The sequence below is a fragment of the Aquarana catesbeiana genome, linkage group LG04, assembly GCF_042186555.1.
Source record: "Aquarana catesbeiana isolate 2022-GZ linkage group LG04, ASM4218655v1, whole genome shotgun sequence".
NCBI classification, from domain to species: Eukaryota; Metazoa; Chordata; class Amphibia; order Anura; family Ranidae; genus Aquarana; species Aquarana catesbeiana.
In genome coordinates this window covers 314,011,214-314,031,137 of record NC_133327.1, presented here as the reverse complement: position 1 = coordinate 314,031,137, position 19,924 = coordinate 314,011,214, and the positions used below count along the sequence as shown (strand labels likewise).

At 38.6% G+C, this 19,924-nt stretch overlaps 1 protein-coding gene across 5 annotated transcripts in view; it reads right to left on the bottom strand.

The window, feature by feature from the left end:
- The window catches only part of MYO6 (myosin VI), a 402,734-nt gene that overhangs the window by 123,384 nt on the left and 259,426 nt on the right, over positions 1 to 19,924 (bottom strand). For all 5 annotated transcript variants that reach the window (XM_073626829.1, XM_073626830.1, XM_073626831.1 and 2 more), the window contains exons 14-17: positions 16,042 to 16,133; positions 8,119 to 8,191; positions 5,871 to 5,998; positions 3,027 to 3,122 (exon numbers count right to left, since the gene is read on the bottom strand). In XM_073626829.1, coding sequence (XP_073482930.1) covers positions 3,027 to 3,122; positions 5,871 to 5,998; positions 8,119 to 8,191; positions 16,042 to 16,133 — 389 coding nt within the window. The remainder of the gene's footprint in view (positions 1 to 3,026; positions 3,123 to 5,870; positions 5,999 to 8,118; positions 8,192 to 16,041; positions 16,134 to 19,924) is intronic.

Here is a 19,924-nt window from a genome sequence, read left to right as displayed (position 1 = left end):
TCCTAAAAGATTAACTTTTTAGACAGGTATCAGAAATGAAAAGAGGAAAGCTCAGTAACGAAGCTAAAAGTTTATATTGTTTTAGCACAGAATCCCAATCGTAGTCATACACGCTTCAATAAACAATCAATTTATTTTCTGATCAATCTCTTCCGATAGGAATATTCCATTTATAGTCAACAACCCAACTGCCTGATGTTCCACACATAAAGATGCAGAGTTTGAACAACAGTTAAAATACAAATCATAAGTTATCAGGTGCACCTCTGTTTACACCGTGTAGTCTCATAAACTGATTGATCAAAATATGATTGTATTCATGAACAAAAGTATCTCACTGCAACAATATGCAACGATTGATAGTATTCCACCCTTTTCAATCGACTCCGTTAGATTTAAACTCAATTTTGAAAAGATTCAATCAATCATAAAAAGAAGTTATAGCTTCGTGATCGTTTGCAGATTTGATATTCTGATCAAATCACAGATCGAATGGATAAAAAAAAAAAAAATCCAAGTATGTATGACCACCATACAATCTGAATGAAAAAAAAGGACATAAAGTACTGTGCAAAAGTCTTAGGCAGGTGTGAAAAACTGAAATTAGGAATGCTTTCAGAAATAGAAGTGTTAATAGTTTATTTTTATCAATTAACAAAATGGAAAAGTAATCAAACTTTTCAATTCAATTCAATTCAATTAAAATCAAATCAACATTTGCTGTGACCGCCCTTTGCCCTTAAATCAGCACCAATTCTTCTAGGTATATTTGCACACAATTTTTGAAAGAACTTGGCAGGTAAGTTGTTCCAAACATCATGGAGAACCAACCACAGATCTTTTGTGGCCATCGGCTGCCTCAGATCCTTCTATCTCTTCGTGTAATCCCAGACAGACTTGATGATGTTGAGATCAGGGCTCTATGAGGACCAAACCATCACTTCCAGGTCTCCTTGTTTACACTGAAGATAGTTCTTAACAACATTGGCTGCATGTTTGGAGTTGTTGTCTTGTTGCTTGGGGCTGTTGGGCAGTGACTTTTAATGGGCCTCCATAATCCTACCCTGACGCGGAGGTTACCATGGTCACCCCCGAGTACAAGCGCAATCTCGTATGTGTGGCTTTCGGGAGCACCTCGCGTGGTGACGTCATAGCCGAGTGCCTTCTGGCGCATGGTTTGTGAAGGGGTGCGCGCGGCAGGAGTATTTAGCTGGGCGTCCTCCCAGTGCTAGTGAGCAGTTCTCCATGGTGGCGGGCACAAGTACAGTCAGATGTGGTATTACTAAGGGCAAACTGGGTCGCTTGAGAGCAGCGCGTTTACTTGGGTTTATGTATCTTTGGTGGATTGTAGAAGAATTACACCTCCTAATAAAGTCCATGAGATATCTGTTTGATGAAATGCTGGGATAGTGTTTGTTACTCCACACTGGATATTACTTCTTCTGAACCCATTGGTTGGTGTTCACATCAATATAGTTATGTAAGTATTGGTAACTATCCTTATGTGATATTACTCCTAATTGCTCTGTACATTATATGGCTTGTACTTACATACACATGTACTATATATCCTTTTGCTTTAAGATACCATACTTAGGCTGATACACCTCTCCTCTTCACCCATCTTTATGATTGCTGCACCCGCCCACCATATATTCTATTCTATATATTTTGTTGAAGTAATAATAATGTAATGATTGCCCACACCCTCCTGTTTAAATATATATATATATATACACACACACACACAAGAATTTAAACCCATATTTATACGATACATCTTTTCACCTAGGACGGCTGTCTTATTAGACTATCAGCGCTGTGGTTGGTTGGTTATGAGTGCTCCTATGCCCACCCCAGATGTTTGGGCTGGATGGTCCATCTCTGGGCTACAATAGTAGGAATACATGATGTAATAAGCATTCTAAATATGGAAAAACACATACATGTTACTGAGATTATATTATTCTAGGCAACTAAAAAATCTGTCATATGTCTGGGTCCTGAAGAAGCCATGTTTGTGGCGAAACATTGACCGTACACAGACAGAATGCTCCAACTGTTACCACTGTATGGACTGTATTGTTTTTAATTATCTATATTGGTTTTATTGTATACTCTTTGTATGCAAAGTATTTTCCCATTTGGGGTGCTTCAACTTTTTCTGCAACAATTTTAATTAAGTCGATAATATAAACTGTAATTATTTTATCTATTATGTCTCCTCTCTGTGGCCGTTATAGTCCATCATTGTAGGGTTCTGGGGTATTTACTCTGGTAATTTCCTAAATTCACGTAGGAAATTAAATTTCCTAAATTCAAGATACAAAACATGTATCTTATTGGATGAGGCCCAAGTCTACACACGTTTTCCTTATTTCGTATGAAGAGACAGAAGGATTTAAGGAAGCCTATATCCACAGAAGATCTGTTCTTAGTTCTCCAAAATGTTTGTAACAACCTACCTGCCAAGTTCCTTCAAAAACTGTGTGCAACTATACCTAGAAGAATTGTTTGGAGGCAAATGGTGGTAACACCAAATATTGATTTGGATTTCGGTTTATTTACTTTCCATTTTGTTAATTGATAAAAGTATACTATTAACACTTCTATTTCTGGAAGCATTCTTAATTTGCAGCAATTTTTCACACCCTGCTTAAGAATTTTGCACAGTACTATATGTTTCATGTTACTATAGATGATACAGTAACAATGGTTAAATTATGAGTATTCAGTTGCACACTGGCTACTAGATTACCATGCCAAATAGTTTTCAATAGAATGGATAAACAGCTGTTTTTGAAAGTGCTATACAAAATGTAATATGTTATATATCATTTCATGCAGACCTTGAATGTTAAGCCAGTGAATATCAGACTACGTTTCGTATTGTTTGTCATTTCAAAGACTGACAGGAATGTAAATGAAATCCCTGGTTTGTTGATGAAAACCCTCCAAGCCATATGTTTTTGAAGTGACAGACACACAATAGTAACCATCAAGTATTAGACATAAATAAAGCTTACAGTTTCATAGCACACGGCTCCTGCAAAATGTCGGATGATAAAACCCTCATCGTCTCGCACATTTCGGTGAACAGTGAGCTTGGATTTTCTGGGGATCTGCAATATAAGTAGAAGAAATTTCCATGCACTTGCTTATTCCGTAATGCACAAACCCTTTTTTATTACTATACACTCAAGATTTGTATGTGACAAGGTCCCAATGCTTCAAGTTTTTGTGAAAAAAAAAAAAAAAAAAAAAAACACAAGTAAATGGGAAGGCAGCATAATCTTTAGTATTTCTCACTGGCAAAATGACAGAATATTGCTTCCTATTTATCAGGCTAGGGACTGGGGTTCTTAATGTAGCTTTATGGTCAGTAGATAGATATCAGAGTGCAGTGTCATTTCTCTCTTCTTATATGCTTGAAGAAGGCACCTTCTAAAAGAATTTCATTAGTAACAGAGCAGCATCCTATGCTGCAGTCATACAATCATACTTTATCAAGGATAAAATCATGTCATTTGTTTGGCAGCTCGGTATGCTGGATTTCCAAGTTTAAGAACAACACAGAATATACTTACATTTCTAGAAAAGCCTCATGACAGGTATAGAAGAAAACTATATATAAAGCATCTTATTGTAAACTTAAGAAATTAAACATTTAATGTTAAACTATGCAATTAAAATGTTAGTTTAGCTTTACAGAAAAAATTTGAAGGTAAACTAATACTGGACACATCCTCCCCACACTCCCGATCCCCACTGTATTTACCTCCAGGGTTGCCCAGCTGTCAGCACCCCCGCAGCTGCTCCAGCAGTCCATGGATTTCAAATTCCTTCTCTTCTCCATCAGCGCCTTAAAGGACAGACTGGATGGATTCTGATTGGGCAGCATTTTCACACTAAGGTGGTAATTACCGTGGGGACTGGAGAGGGCAGGGGAGTTGGGAAGTTTTCCAGAAAAGGTGAACTAATCCTAATGAAACCTGTTTATGGCCACAGTTCACCTTTTGGTATAGCTTAAAGCGGAATCCCACCCAAAAATGGAACGCCTTCCTACGCCCTGTAGTGTCACATTTGGCACCTTTCAGGGGGGAGGGGAGAATGGGGACCTGTTTTTGACATTTTTGACTGTTTTTGTCCTCTTCCCTACTTTCAGGAGACGGGCCACGGCCCAATCTCCCGCAAGTTCGGCCCCCCTCTTTCTGCCCCCTGCCGCCGGGCCAATTAGAAAGCGCAGTGCGCTGAGTGCCAACATTGCAGGCTCCCTGGGCAGGTAAGTGTCCTAATATTAAAATACAGCAGCAGCAGTATTTGTAGCTGCTGTGGATCCCTCTTCAGAGTGTGGCCAAGCAGCCACTATATCAGGTGTTCAGAAGGGGATCCTGCAACCTCCTAAATGACTGGCTTTTTTTTTTTAATGGGACTATGGGACTATTTTTCTGGGACTACTGTGTCACAATGAGCGTTTGGCTTGCAGTTGCACTGCAGTCCCATTGACATAAATGGGTGATTTGGACAGGCAGTGCCTCCAGGAAATTCAACATGCTGCGTTAAATTTGGCACAGCGTAATGCATTGCAGTCACAACATATGAATATCCCCTCTGGCTGTATGGTAGGCTTTAGGTGGGAAATAAAAGCATAGCTCAACAGCCTGTGTTTAACATCCATCCCTGTGTGAAAATGAGCAACCAGTTGAAAGCAAAAGCTTTATTGCTTGTAAGCATGTAAAAATATTACATAATAGCACATGTACAAATATTCTGATAATTTATTCCCCGAGGCTGTAATAGGCTCTATTATTTTATCTGAACAGATTTATTGGTTTCTGTTTCTTGTTAGACCTGTATATGTTATAATACAATGATCGCAATGTGTTGCATTATTTCAACACCCTGGATGCTCCAATGATTGATTACTCTTTAGATCATTGGTTAAATGTAAAGGACTTTACACAGGGAACTGGCATTTACCTGCATCAAGCAGAAATTCGATACTGTGTTTGTTGTATACTGAAAGATCTTGGTTCTGTAAAAAATTCTGCTATTTCTTGCATATAGGTGCATTCTATTTTGTAATGCCTTTTTTAAATAACCCAATAAAAATGTATGCTTAAAAAAAAAAAACCAAACATTCACTTGAAAGAAATGTATATACTGTATGTATTGATTAAATAAAATCACAATGTTGTGGCAGGAGAGTGCCAGTTGAACTGTGGAACAAACAGAAAACACTGTCTAGCCTGATATTTTTTCAACTTGAACATTATAAAGGTCTTTGGGTGCCCCTGCCCCTCCCCCAACATCAGGCCACACAAGAGCAGCTAGTTTTCATGTGCTACATGTGTCATAGTACACTGCATCAAGTTAGGCAGCCCATTCAAAATGGATGGGCTGTAATGCACCTTAATGCCCAGGACGTTTTTTTTAAATTTTTTTATTAGTGCAATGCACATTGAAGAAAGTGGGAGTAATATAAGCCATCGTTGGTGTCAGTGGCAGTAACTCTCACCATTAGTGTCAATAGACACAACAACACCACCCCCTGCATTGGTGTCCGGCCGTGACTGCAATAACATCCCCCAGCATTGGTGTCACAGTGGCCAAAATAACCCCAAGCAAAGTGACCACAATAATAACCCTCAGTAACTTTTTAAGAAGGAAAGTTCCAAAGATGTGAGAGGGTTTAAAATGGCTGAAACAATCATCTCAAATCTACAGGTATTTTTAAACCTCAAAATCAGATTCAAACACAAGTTACTGAACTGGCTCAACATTTAATACACAAACATGCTTACTAGTAAAAGAAGCAATGAAAATTATGTGATTAATACATAATACAATACTGCAAATGAGTGACTTACAGTAAGTCGGAAGTGGTCCTTGTGCTTTTGGTGAACAACAGTTGTGAAATGTTGGTCACTAGACTGGGGCAACCTATTCTCCTCATCCAGGATATCAAGGATGCCAACTGGTTTAGATTCAATAAGATCTAGAGATGACAAAAAAAAAAAAAAAAAGAGATAAGTTGTTAAAATAGTGCAGAAAATATTTCATCAAACACAGCAAACTAGAATAAACAAAACATAACAATCCAGTATGCGCTACCATTGTTAAGGTTCTAACAATTCTTCCACTAGATAATTGTCTTTGAAAACAGAACTGCACATCTGTTTCTGGCACACAAAGAGGAAATTAAAACCAAGGCGGCATTTTAACTATTCCAGACAGTGAGTGCTAAACTTTTTAAATAGGTATATGCTTATTTCGATAATGCTTCACAGAGTCTCTGACACCCATAAAAGAAAAGAAAAGAAAAAAAAAAAAAAAAGGAGAAAAACCATTGCACCTTCCCCCTTCTCTTTTTTACAGTTTGTATAGGGATGGAAGCGGCTGGAATATTGGATCAGCAGTGTTCCCCTGCCATCCATGCGTGAGTTGCAGTTTCAGATGTGTACATTCCCTACTTAGGGATTTACACATCGGGACTGGCTAAGCAAATTCAGGGTATATTGATACATGTATTTATTTATTTTATTAGCGACAGCAATTAATGGCATTCTCGGCATAGGTTTTACGTTTAAACCTCATAAGTTACATTCCCTATATGATTACACTATTTACAATTCTTATATCCATGCGCTCCTGCCGCTCTGGCGATGTGTGCAGGTTTGGGGTTTTGAGCCTGTTCACGGTGTATGGGGGTCTTTTCCTTATCGCGGGAGCTGCGATGCGCCTCGTGGGTCCTCCCTTTTCCCGTTGCACAGTGGTGTTCGGGAGATCGGGAGGACGCCCCTTCGCGCATCGGCGCCACGGTCCTCACGTCAAGCGTTTGACGTCGATCATGACGTCATCACGCTGCCATTGAGAGCACCTTCTGCGTGACCTGTGTGGGAGCGGTTTGGCGCCAATCGCCTGGCGGTTTGACCCAGGTGCGGACGCCTTCTCCCGCCCCCCCCTGCGTTCACGCACGTGGCGTTGGTGGCGTACCTGTACATATACCCTCAGTCAGAGCCGGCTGTTCACATGGCCGGTCTCTGCCTGGGGCTCCTGCACACCAGCTATTCCACCGCCTGGTGTTGCATGGCATGCAGCTTGGGTAAGTGTCCTTTAGTTCAGACCCACACACAACACGATTGGTTTTTGCACTTTTTTGTTCATACACAATTGTTTTTTACACTTACTTCACTTTTAGGTTCGTTTTTCTCAGACCATTCTCACGTATAGGTCAGCCCATCTCATACACATTACACCAATCACACTTCACATCCCATCCTTTTTCTCTATTATTTACACATGCTGACACATTGGGCTTACAATTTTACACCACCATTATTTTTTCATTTTTTTTTTTTTTTTATTCCCCTTACACATACCTTGCTTGTTTTTACACATCCTCATCATCTCACCTCACACACATCTTCATTCTTACTTTCAGATGTTTTGATTTGCTCATACTTTCAAGCCAGCACCTACATTCATGGGGACCACCTTAGGCACCATACCACCACCCCAAGCTGCCCATGTACAGTTACGCCGCCTCAGCTCCCGTGGTGTGGTCTGTGCTTCCGGTTCACCTGTCTCGCTCGCCCCTTATCGCTCCCACTGCCGGGACTGGTGAGTGTATTTGGTTAATTTTCTATAAATAATATTCTTTACTCTTAGACATAATGTGGTTTTACCATAAACATTTAATCTACAGGAACCTGTTGCATCTGCTCCTGACGAGTGGAGACAATTCCACGAAACGCGTAGAGCTATTGGATGCTGCAGAGACACATACTACGCTTTGACAATGTTATAACATGAACCCAACATTTGTAGATTCCTTTATGTGATTATTAACACAGATGCCGGGCATGCTGTGTCTAGCATTTTAAGGCCAGATTGCTGTCATATACTATTCATTAACCTTATGAATTTATCTTTATTTATGTCTATATTTATATACTTTGTATCACTTTGTCTATACCTTGTGCTTTTATGTATATATGAAAATTACCATATTTACTTTGTTATAAATAAAATTGTATATTTATATCATCACCTCCGCAGTCCAGCCGCTTCATTTAAAGTCCCATTTCCCTCTCGATTAAAAACCATTGCACTAACCTATACAGTCCTGGTTATCCACATAGTGCACTTCATTGACACCAAGGCCTTCACGCTGGTATAATTCCTGTTCCTAAATAAAAAAAAGACACACAATGTTCTATTTATAAACGTTTTTATACATGATTCACACAACTTTCACCCAGGATTGACACTTTCTTCCAATTTCATTTATTTAGACAATGTGTCAATCTTGGGTAAAAACATAAATACCGTATTTACTGGCGTATAACACGCACTTTTTTCCCCTTAAAATCAGGGGGAAATAGTGGGTGCATGTTATACGCCGATCCCCGCTGTCTCTGAGGGAAGAGGAGCGCCGCCAAAACAGACTGAGCCGAGCGTACTCTGTGCTCGGCTCTGCTCGCAGTCACGCCCAGTCCCGCCTCCTAGCCTTTACGTCCCACCATTGGACTAGTGTTGTGTCCATCACAGGAGCCGGGCCAAGGGGCAGGATGGGACGGGGCAAGACAGCGAGATGATCCAAGAGGAGACGAATACACAGGACATCTGGCTCTGTGTATCTCAGCGCCACTAAATTTAAAAAACAATCATACTGCAATTTTTGGCAAGGCTGCAGATGGACACTGGGCAAGCCTGCTGATGGACAATGGGCAAGGCTGCATTGATCGGCATTTAAAATGTAAGTTTTTTCCTTAAACTTCACTCCTAAACTCAGGGTCTGCGTTATACGCCGATAAATAAGGTAGGTCCCATAATATGGGTGACAACATGGCAAAGGAAAATGTCATGCATCCAAAAATCAAGTGACAACGTGACAAAAGCAAACTTACTTCATTAACCACACCTCATGATTTATATAAAAATGATTATCCTAAACTAGAGAAGAACATAGGCATTGGGGAACTAAGTCTATTGAAACAATGAAACCCCATAAATTATAGCCTACTGGTAACATAAGGGTCAGCAACCCTATTATATGCGGCCATGTGAGAGATAGGGCAGGACCCTGCCATGCCAGCCACCAACTCCCAACTCGTCTGCCTCTTCTCAGACCTCAGATCAGAGCAACAAATGACCCGAAGGAAGTCCTCCTCTTGCCCCTTACCTGTCATATGACATAGTCAAGAGGGGACCTGGAGAAATATCCCTCACTCTACTGGGCACCATTGTGAAAGAAAGAGGGTGGCCAGTGTAAATTAGGATGGACTTTCATTTGAAACTCTTCATGCCTATTAAAGACAGATATGACAGGGTTGCCACATCTCCTGGTGGTAAAAACAAGGAGAGCACAGGGTGCTGTGAAAGAGTGCAAGCGTGGCTGGGTTAAGGGAAAGGCCTGTGACCTGTGCAAGTTGCCTCTAAACTCTGCTTTCAAACAACAAAATAATAAGTTTGAAAGCAAATCAAAAATGCTGTTTTATTTTGTCCAGTTAGTAAATAAAGAAAAACAACATTCATTGGTGGGTTCCTCATTGGTCCAGGACATTTGCCTCCTCTTTGCTGTTTGCAGTTACACGCCAAGCTTGTTATATACAAAAGCAAAACATGAGCTTCTCCGGACTTCCTTAAAGATTTCTTAGTTTTAAAGGCTGGTAATCACCATGTTAAAATGGTTTATATACAGTAATAACATCTGATCATGTAAGATGGCAAAGAAAATCTAATTTAAACAGAGGTTTCCCCCTTTTTTATTACTATATTAGTGTGAATAAAACCCTACACTGAACATAAATTCTCTCTTATAAAAAGTTAACAAAGAAACAAAGTGCAAAATGCAGGCCAATAGCAGCCAATGAGATTTCTTCCAATGATCTGACTAGAGGAAACAAAATTGCATGTTTATCTCATTTTTTTTGCTTGTTTAACAAGTACCCTTGAAGAATATAGCTGGACCTCTAAATTTAAATAATGTTGGTGTACTATTTTCTGAAACTGGATATACAATTCTGGGATAAAAATGTTCCATTAATGTTTAGGATCTATCACTACCATGGACATGAGTATAAAGTGAATGGAGTATTCCTCCTTCCAACTAGCAGAGTTCTAGTTGAACAGATAAAAAAAAAAACACTGAAGATTTAACTAATCTGTGGATGGATAAGGTTGTGATAAAATACTAATAATAAAGGATAAGATAAAGCCCTATTTATCCTTGTTCAAATGAAATTCATACTCACAGCTGAGAATCGTTAATGCTTTTTTAATAATCTTTAATACAAAAAAATCACCCTGTTGGGCAAAGCTACAACTTACTAAATGTCCTATAGCATACGAATTTAATAAAAGAGAATAAGTGCCAATAAAAGCTCAAAATTAATTGACCTTGATTATAAGGTCATATCAATGGATTATATGGATTTTGGGAAAACAAATGCAAGGAAAAAACAAGCTATTTATTTACATATTGTAAAGATTGTCTCTAAATTTACCAAGACACAGAAAGCCAGGATCTGAATAGTTTTGATATGTTATTATACATCTGTACAACCAGCTCACGCTCATGTCCCCATGGTTGCTTGATGCGCATGCCTCCATGAGTAGACACCCCATTAGATGTCTATGGGGAATCATTTGACATACAGGTCACCTTAATATCACAATAAGCTATAGGAATTACAAAGAGCAGTGCTATGTGCTGGACACCAGATAAAAAAGGGAAAATCAGATCCTCCTACTTCTAAAACTGTTTTTAAGCATTAAATGTCTGAGGTCACAAAGAAATCCAGTAGATTAAAATAATATGCTCAAGTATACATAGTTGTAAATCAAGCTCTGATCCTTTAGGGCCCTTTCACATGGGACAGAAATTGTACCAACCAGCAAGGCATCCGCACACAGATCCCCTGCTGATCAGAGTAGGTGGCCGACAGGTCTGTCTACACTCAGTTTAAGCAGGCCAGACACAGACAGAGTCTGCTCTATGGGCAGCCGGGTATAAATGGACTTAGACAGAGAACTGAGTGATCACATGAACGCTGATCACTTCGTTCTCTGTCAGTCACTGCTCTCCTCCTCCAGTGTTCATTGGAGCACTGGGAAGGAGAAAGGGCGAGCATGCTGGCTTCAGCTCTCAGCCACGCGCTAAGAGTTGGAGCCATCTGTCATTTCGGCAGGTGGGTGGTTCCAGACAATATGGTAGGGATCCTTCCAGAGCCGGAAGCAGCTCTGTGGTGTCAACTGATAGCAGGCAATAGCCTATTAGCTGATTTTGGGACACAGGAAAGCAAAACTAAATTCACTTCTGTGTTTCAGAAGAGAAGTGAGGCCAAAAAAGCTTTAGCCATACTTCTCTATTAAATCAATTGCCCTCTTTATTGGAGAGCACAGGTTTACCCACAAGAAACCCACTGAAGCATAGGAAGGGAACAAAGTTTTAACCACTAAGCCATTGTTAATAAGTTAATATGTGGGTGGCATTTGTGAACAGGTTACTGTTAAAGGATAATGCCCAACTAATACCCAAATGTAACCCCTAATCTTCCCCTGCAAAACATGTCCCAGCATTTTTTTCCCTTCTTTGTAATGAGAAACAGCTTTGACATCACCAGGCCTATAATCTTTTTACAGGGGCAGCTGCTGGGAGTTCCTATTGACATAGGCATGCCCCCCAGAACTTAATTTTCCTGCCCAGATCAGTTTATAGGACAGAAAAATCTGTCAGAAATATTCACCACAAAAAAAGGCACTTACCTATTGTAAACAAGGAACTATTGTAAAAAGGAAAATTAACAAGGAGGATTTAATACAAATATTGATTTTAAAACTCATAAAACTGATCCTTACATACTCAAAATATATGTGCATTGTCATATGCCTAACTAAAGGAATGTCTGCTTCTCATTTTTTTTTTTTAGAGTTTTAATTGTGTACAACAGTAAATATATAAAATGTCAATACAGATGTGAGATTTGAAATAAGATCATCTCTAGCTATGAGCTCCTAAAATGTAGCTGTTATATACTGCCATTTCATTAATTCTAAGCTTTATCCCTGGCCCTGAGCAGAATGGACATAGAACACATTGTTCAGTTTCTAGAGAATAAGTGATTTCTCTCTAACTGCATTTGTGTCTGCAGTCAGCTCCAAGGCAATGCGTAATGTCCAATCACTTTTCAATAGCCACGTCTGAACACATATCAAAAGTTTTAAAAAATAGTTTAATATAAACGCCAATGAATATTATTACAAAGAACTGAGAGCCACCGCAAGCTTTAAAGCAGGACTAGTGTCCTGCACTTCTATTGCTGACATCTCACAGATGCAAGGAATGGGTTTGTAGTGTACCAATGATAGTTGATGTGAAAGGCAAAATCTTTATATGCCAATTCTAGGTTGTCAATCAGATATCCAATATGCTTTCTGTCCACGTGGCGGGAAAGGCGAACAGACCTCTTTCACCGCCTTAGGAAGGGAAGGATGTCCCCTTGTTGAGAAGAGGACTTGCTTGTGAGCTTGGAAGATTTGGGAGTCCAAGACTTGCAATAGAAGAGGAACTCCGCTTAGTGTCAGAGGCAGAAGGTTTCCTAGGTTGAGGCTTAGTCTTCTTTTGCTGGGGCAAAAAAAAGTTATATTGCCTCCAGTGACCTCTTTGAGAAGTTGTTCAGGGTTGCACCAAAGAGGCATTCACCTTCAAAGCTATAAGCAATAAGCTTTTTTTTTTTTTGCACTGATGTTTTACAGACCAGCAATTTTCCAAAGTGTACTTTGCATGAGGATTAGGCTTAGGTTATCAATAAGACCAAAAACACAGTAGTGCAGAGCAAGATGCACGAGTTCCAATTGTTGGAGAAATGCATGAATGATTAGTTAGGAGTCATCCAGGAGCTTTAGACATATGCAAGGACCATACCACCAAATTCTGGCAGATGGACATGACAGGTTGCAGGGCACAGCCTGATAGGAAATGCTTTAAACACTGGGATCCCTCAACAGGAAAGGTCAGTGCTTTTTTTTTTTTTTTTTAAGATAATTTTTTTTTGGAATTTTTACTTTCAATAGAAAAACAGAACAAACAATTAGGCGACCACAAAACATACGTTGCCATGGCTGCCAGTGCTGCTCAGTGCATTCTGGCAGGGGGGGTGTTCCTCTGTCAGAACACAATAGCACAGCAGGGGTTAAAAGAAAAAAAAAAAAAAAAACTTATAGTGTGTACCAGATTTAAGTCTATGAAGCAATGGAGCCCTAATTGGGGCAAAATAGAGACCCTTGAGTGCTGCTGGGGATTACAGGAAGCTATTAAAAAAGCTTCAGGTATACTAGCAGGACTTAAAATACTTTTCACTTTTTAAAATAAATACATAACTTAATCAAATTATTTTTTAAATAGTCTTGAATATCAAGTAAATAGTAGTTGGATATTCTGCCATTACTCTGAATACAATGTTTTGCCAAGCTTCACTAACCAATATAAGCGAAGGAAACTTCTTGATCAGGTTGATTAAACATAGCTGAAATGAGTGACTGAAATATACAAGAGATAACTACATCCATAGTTAATTTATATGTCAGTAAATGAAACAGCTGACATGAAATCACAAGGGAAAAGTCAAAAGTGATTCATTTAGCTTTGGCGTGGACTTCATATCACATCCCAGGAACCAGTATTCATCTCTATCAGCACTGTCTAACTGAATGCATTCATGTGATTTTAGGCAGATGCTCATTTGATATATCTGTTAAAACAGTAGTATTTGTCAGTATCAAAACCTCACTGGCAAATGTCAGCTGTGAGCAGACTGACAAGGTAAAAGATGACAAGGGAGGTTAGAATAGAGAATCACACATGACAAAAGTCTCATCCCAGGGTATGTCATGGCTCAAATGACTTTCTTTAAAAAAAAATAATAATTGAAGGGACAGATTAGCAGGACAAGATTCTTCAGCCTGCAACAGCTTTGAGGTTCCATGTCAGCACTGTCTCATTCGAACTTCTAGAACATTGTAAATTCAGCTGAATATTAATAGGTGTCTAGTCACTTTAGATGAAAATCATCTCTAAGTATTATGGAATCCAAATTATAAAATAAATGTATCCATTTCTCACTGCATTTTATGAGATTACTTTTGTTCAGAACATCCTATTTTATATGCATTTTGCCAAGTATTATATTTGAAAGGGCAATATGTAAAGAAATGTGATTGCAGTGAAATGATGGAAAGTAAACTAGCAAAAAGAAGACAACTAAGCCTGGGAGAAGAAAAAAAACTGTAGAAAATAAGACTTTAGAGAAAAAGGAGGATGTGTTTTTTGGTTGAACTAGATGGACTTGTGTCTTTTTTCAACCTAACTATGTAACTATGTGTTTGCACAAAAAGAAAGGCAAACGCTCTGCGTTGACATGCAGGATCCACCAATAAACCAAGTTACAAGTGCCCAGTATAGGAGATAACACTTCAAAATCTAAGCATAATATGGCTTTTAAATCAGATACATGAAAACATAATTGTACATATTTAGTGAGTTTTAGATGTTCAGCACTTTGTCCTTGTCATGTGCACAGCTTGAAATAAGAAAGCGTGTCAACACCTTGACAAGTTTTGTAAGGCTTTCCACTGATATGAATGTAGCATAAGATGAGACCATGCCAAGAAGAGTTAGGGCAAGAGTAGAAGGCTTTTGTTAGTTTTAAATGAGTTTTACATTCCTATACAAGTCTTTGGAAGTGCAAAACGCAAGTGAAGCAGGTCAAATACACCTGTGAATTAATTATGAATGATTTCAGAAGCTTCTCAAACTGATGTCATTGATGCAAGCCCAAAGTCCATTAACACAGGCCCACACTGGGGTTGATTTGCTAAAACTGGAGAGTGCAAAATCTGGTGCAGCTCTGTAAAGAAACCAATCAGCTTCCAGTTTTTTTTTTTGTCAAAGCTTAATGGAACAAACTGAAGTTAGAAGCTGATTAGCTACCATGCATAGCTGCACCAGATTTGCTCTCACCAGTTTTAGTAATTGAACCCCACTTTGTGGGTCTGGGCAGTTCACACAGTGAAGATCCCCCCTATAATGCATTGCTGGTAAGCACGTTCTACAGTATTACAAAAACAATAGTGGAGGGCACGAAGCCCTGAGAAAGAATAAAAGATCCTAAAATTCACGTATCTATTAGAACCACAAACACCTTAAAATGTATTCCTTCACAACAGCTTCCATTGTGGAATCAATAAATGCAGTGGGGTGAAGAAGTAACTCAATCCACAATTTTTCTAAACATTCAGGGCTTGTTCACACAAGTGGCCAGGAGACAGTTAAAGCAGGTTACTGAGCCATGGCTTTACCACCCACCTAAAGAAGAACATACAGCTGCTCAGGGCTCTACATATGCCCTAGCAAAAATGAAAGCCTCCTTTGAAGTCTGGCAGGCAGTACCACCACCTGACTTAGCCCTCTTCAAGTGAACAGGTCCACACCACAACTGCCCAGTAGTATGGCCTTTTCACAGGTAAACCAGAGGGTGAGGAGATGAAATATCAACTCCCATTATTTACGTTTTATTATACATGTCATGCATTCACATGTGTTCAAGTATGTTTAAGTGCGAAAAAATGCAGAATGCTGTACTCTGTTAAATGCAAATGAAAGCACCACAGTGCTGTAAAATAGACTCACTGAAATAAATTCATTTTTCAAAACCGCTTCGGTTTTAAAGTATAGTATTTGTGAGAGATGACTCATTCAGTTTATGTCACTCCTCTATGACAGTTTATGATTTATCTTTCGTGAGCATGGTGAGATGCCTACTAAAGGATTTACTTCAGTTTATAAATCTTTTTCTGATATATTGAGTTATATGTACTAACATCATTAGCACCATTACAGACTAAAACTCTGAAATATAAAGTTCAGCAATCAACCAATGTGACAGAGGAGTGACACATCTCATGAGTTTATGCACAAGACCCTTGTGGTTTGATGTTTTGTTTAGAACAGGTATCATTTAAGCAATATCTACTTACCTCTTTGAGGATCCTTTCATTGAAGAACTGCTGCAGCTTCTCATTACAGTAGTTAATGCAAAACTGTTCAAAACTGTTGTGTTCGAAGTATTCTGAAATTCAAGATCAGAACATTGAGATTCATTCCATTCCCTCTTCATTTAGTAAAACTGTTCCAAAAGGCTTTAACTGTTACATACTGGTTGCTGTTGCATTAGTAGTACATACCGTATGCAGAAGCATTGGCACAAAAAAAGAGAATCGGAAAATTACTCTAAAAAATGTATATTACATTTAACCCTTTCTGGTTCAATTTGATTGGGGATTGTTTGTTGCCCCATTGTCTAATTCTCTTCATCACTCCACCCTTTAGTTTTTGGACCATTACCAGTGGCTGTACTCTAGATACATCCCCCTCTATGGCTATACTGGATGATCCTATTGCTCATATCCCCATGATTCTGGAGTCTCAACTCATATGCAAATAGTTTTTGAACATACAGGTAATTATTGTGACCAATCACGGCTCTGGTGTTATGCATTTTTCCAATTGATGAATGTCTTTTCAATTTGTTAAATTTGTATTTATATAGCTTCGATGTTGCTGTGGCTGTTTATTGTTTTGTTTCTCAAAAAATTATGTTTATTTCTAGTGCTCATTGTGCCTGATATCAATTAGATCTCCTGAAGAAGCCAATTATCAAGTCGAAACATGTAGAGATGAAATCAGACAGCACATGTATTAGTACTGTAATATCAATATCTACTTTTTGTATGTTTGTTTTTATTGTTTGCATAAATATCTACTTTTTATACAATTTTGTTCTAATTTAGCACATTAAAAATCCCATATACCTTTTAAAATGTCTAAAATACTCTAAGGAAGTGTTTGGTGTTCACAAGGTGTCTCCCTTACTGCATTTACTTTGAACAGCAAGACAATTTCTCTTCTTCCTTTTGGCTGTGATGTACTAACCACATTGTGTGAGTTTCTTTAGATCCTAATACCACTTCCAATATCACAGATAGAAGGAAAGGGACCTCTGCCAAAAAAAATGGAACCAAACTAAAAGAAAAGACCTAAGCAATCAGCATGTAGTTGATGTTGCTGGAGTGGGGACTATGGCTTGTAAATTGCTCTTTTTTCACTTGTTTGGGGTTTTACTTTACGTTAACCGATATAAGAAAATAGATAACTGGTTAGGAAAATAAAAGCCAAAATCTGGTTGAAGGAGGAAAAATTAAACCAGTGATACCAATAACAAAAGAAGACATGTATGCACAAAAGGCAAAAAAATATTATGACAAGAAATGAGAACTGGAAGAATATGCGTGTGGGAAAACTACAAACATATGAGTTATGAAGTACAGAGCTGTGTTCAGGGAACATTAATAGAAGATCACAGACTTAGGCATATAATTGCCTTTGGGCAGAAAATTTGATATAATAGGGAGTTTTATCCAAGGGGAGGGTACTTCGTTGTAAAGTGGTTTTAAACCTCAGACACGAAATATGAAAACAGCACATCCCTCTATGGTGCGTACTTGCTTCTCTCCAAAGATCTGAGTGTCATTTCTCTGTGCTGCCTGGTTTTATCAGCATGACTCTGGAAGCTAAGAGTTAAAATAGAGCTGCAGCACTCAACCTGTGACTGTTATCCACAGCGGTGCCTGTTCTCTGTACTGGTTGAAGGGGAAGAGAGGGGTGTCCCTTGCCTTCGAATAGGGCTCAGAGCTGTCAGCTTTGTGTAGACTTCATATCCCTTCCCCCTGATAAAGGAACTAAAGAGAAATCCTTCCTTCTGTGTGTTTTCAGAAGGATTTACAGAAGAAATTGCTGCACATACACAGCTATGTAACTTATGTAGGAGGATTTGTTTCATCTCTGTGTATCACCTAATGCTGGTCACCTCACTGGTTATATGTGGGGATTTACAACCACTTTTTTTTCTAGTATCAAAATCCTGGCTTTTTAAAAAAGGACAAAATTAACTTAACTTAAAATATAAAAGCAGAAGTTCTGCCAATGTTAGTAAAAAACAAGATTGTACTAGTGTCTAGAGATACTGTTCAATTGCTCCCTTGGTCACAATGTCTTTATTCTAAATAAATGGCTTCATTATTGCAGCTTCTGGCTGTTATCAAGTGCCAAAGACTTTATACAGAGTTGTACAATTAGTAAAATGTTCAAAAATGGTCCACATGGGTAAAGCATAATTAAACCGAAGTACAAAAATGTAATTTATTGCAACTCACTCATATGGCCACATATATAAAAGTCCCTGGGTGTGGTGGCTGCCTTAGTTTACTTTTTCAAGATTTTTCCATTCTTTTTAACTGGTAATGAAGCCAATATCACATCTCCTGGCTTAAGGCTGCCATTTATCTCACTTCATGCACATGAGTCTGCTTCATGATGTACGGCTTATGGATCTTTTCCTTTGACACCCTTGGACAGGACTACACCTCACCATCACCTTTCACTATAACATAGGGGTAAGGATTCTGTAGTACACAGAGAATGCTGGAACCAACATAACCAACAACAGTCAGCAAACCCAGGAGCATATAAAAAGTTATAGGCCTCATGCACATGGGTGTATGAATTTATGCTTAAAATATTATGCCAGAAGTTGGCAGAAAAAATGCCTCTAATGTTGCATCTGTATGCGTATTTACATGTTACAGTATGTGTACGGGTTTATGAGTTATATGATAGGGTAATCGGATCCTGTCTAAACTGACCCTAGTATGCATGAATGTGTTAGGGACCTTAGTTTGTAAGCTCCTTGAGGGCAGGGACTGATGTGAATGTTCAATGTATATGTAAAGCGTTGCGTAAATTGATGGCGCTACATAAGTACCTGAAATAAATAAATAAATATGGAGTTTATGGGGTTATATGAGCATAAACTCATTCTATTAGCTAGAATATTAATTTATACTAGGCACTAGAGTCAATTTACTTGAGTGCATAAAATAACATTTAAAAGCTCCTCTCCAATTGCAGCTTTGGGGGGGTTGCCTCTAAACACTGCCCTTAAAATATGGATTTAAACGCCTAATGTAAATGGCCACATAAGCCAACACTGTTCTGTGTTTAAAGGCATATCCCAAAAAATATGCTGGATGCCTGTTAAAGCAGTGTTTTTTTTTTATTCCTGTGTGCATAAGCCAAAAGCACACTAGATTTCTATTAGGACCAAAGGGTATTGTGGGGGTTTACATGCACGTTACCAATTTAGCATTAAGAGTTATTTAATAATAATATTTAACATATAAACAGTGTAGCACAGCATTTGTTCAATTGCAAAATGCATCTGGAAATAACACACTATATAGTTTTGTCTTTTCTTTGGCTCTCTCTAGTTAGCTGTCAGAACTGGCTGAAGATCTGCAGAGGATACATCTTTAGTGTATTTGACAGTGATGTGTGCAGCAGGCTATAGACCTTGTGTAATAAGACAACCTGGTGCGTGTCTGTCTAAATTGTTAAGTATTGATCTATACACTTTTCGTAGCATCTGGTTTAGCCCATAACTTCCTACATTGGTATACAGATGCAGTAAACTTTGAATGGTTATTTATCATGAAAAATTATTTATTTACTTATTGATTAATTACTTCGAATGTTTATGCAATTACATATAAACGAGTGTGGGGATCTGAGATTTTCAAGCCCACTAGGCTGACTTTAACAGCGGCTGTCAGCTCAACTGCATTCATTTCTATGATGAATGGTGGTTAATGAAAGGCACATACTGTAACATGGCAGCACAAATCTACTCATCAGCAGACCAAAAGGACAATCGTTTTGGCAGACAAAGCAAGTCGGGATTCTCACTTACTTGTGATTTGACGAGGTCAACCTTACTATGCAGGAAGCAAAGAATGAAGAGAACTG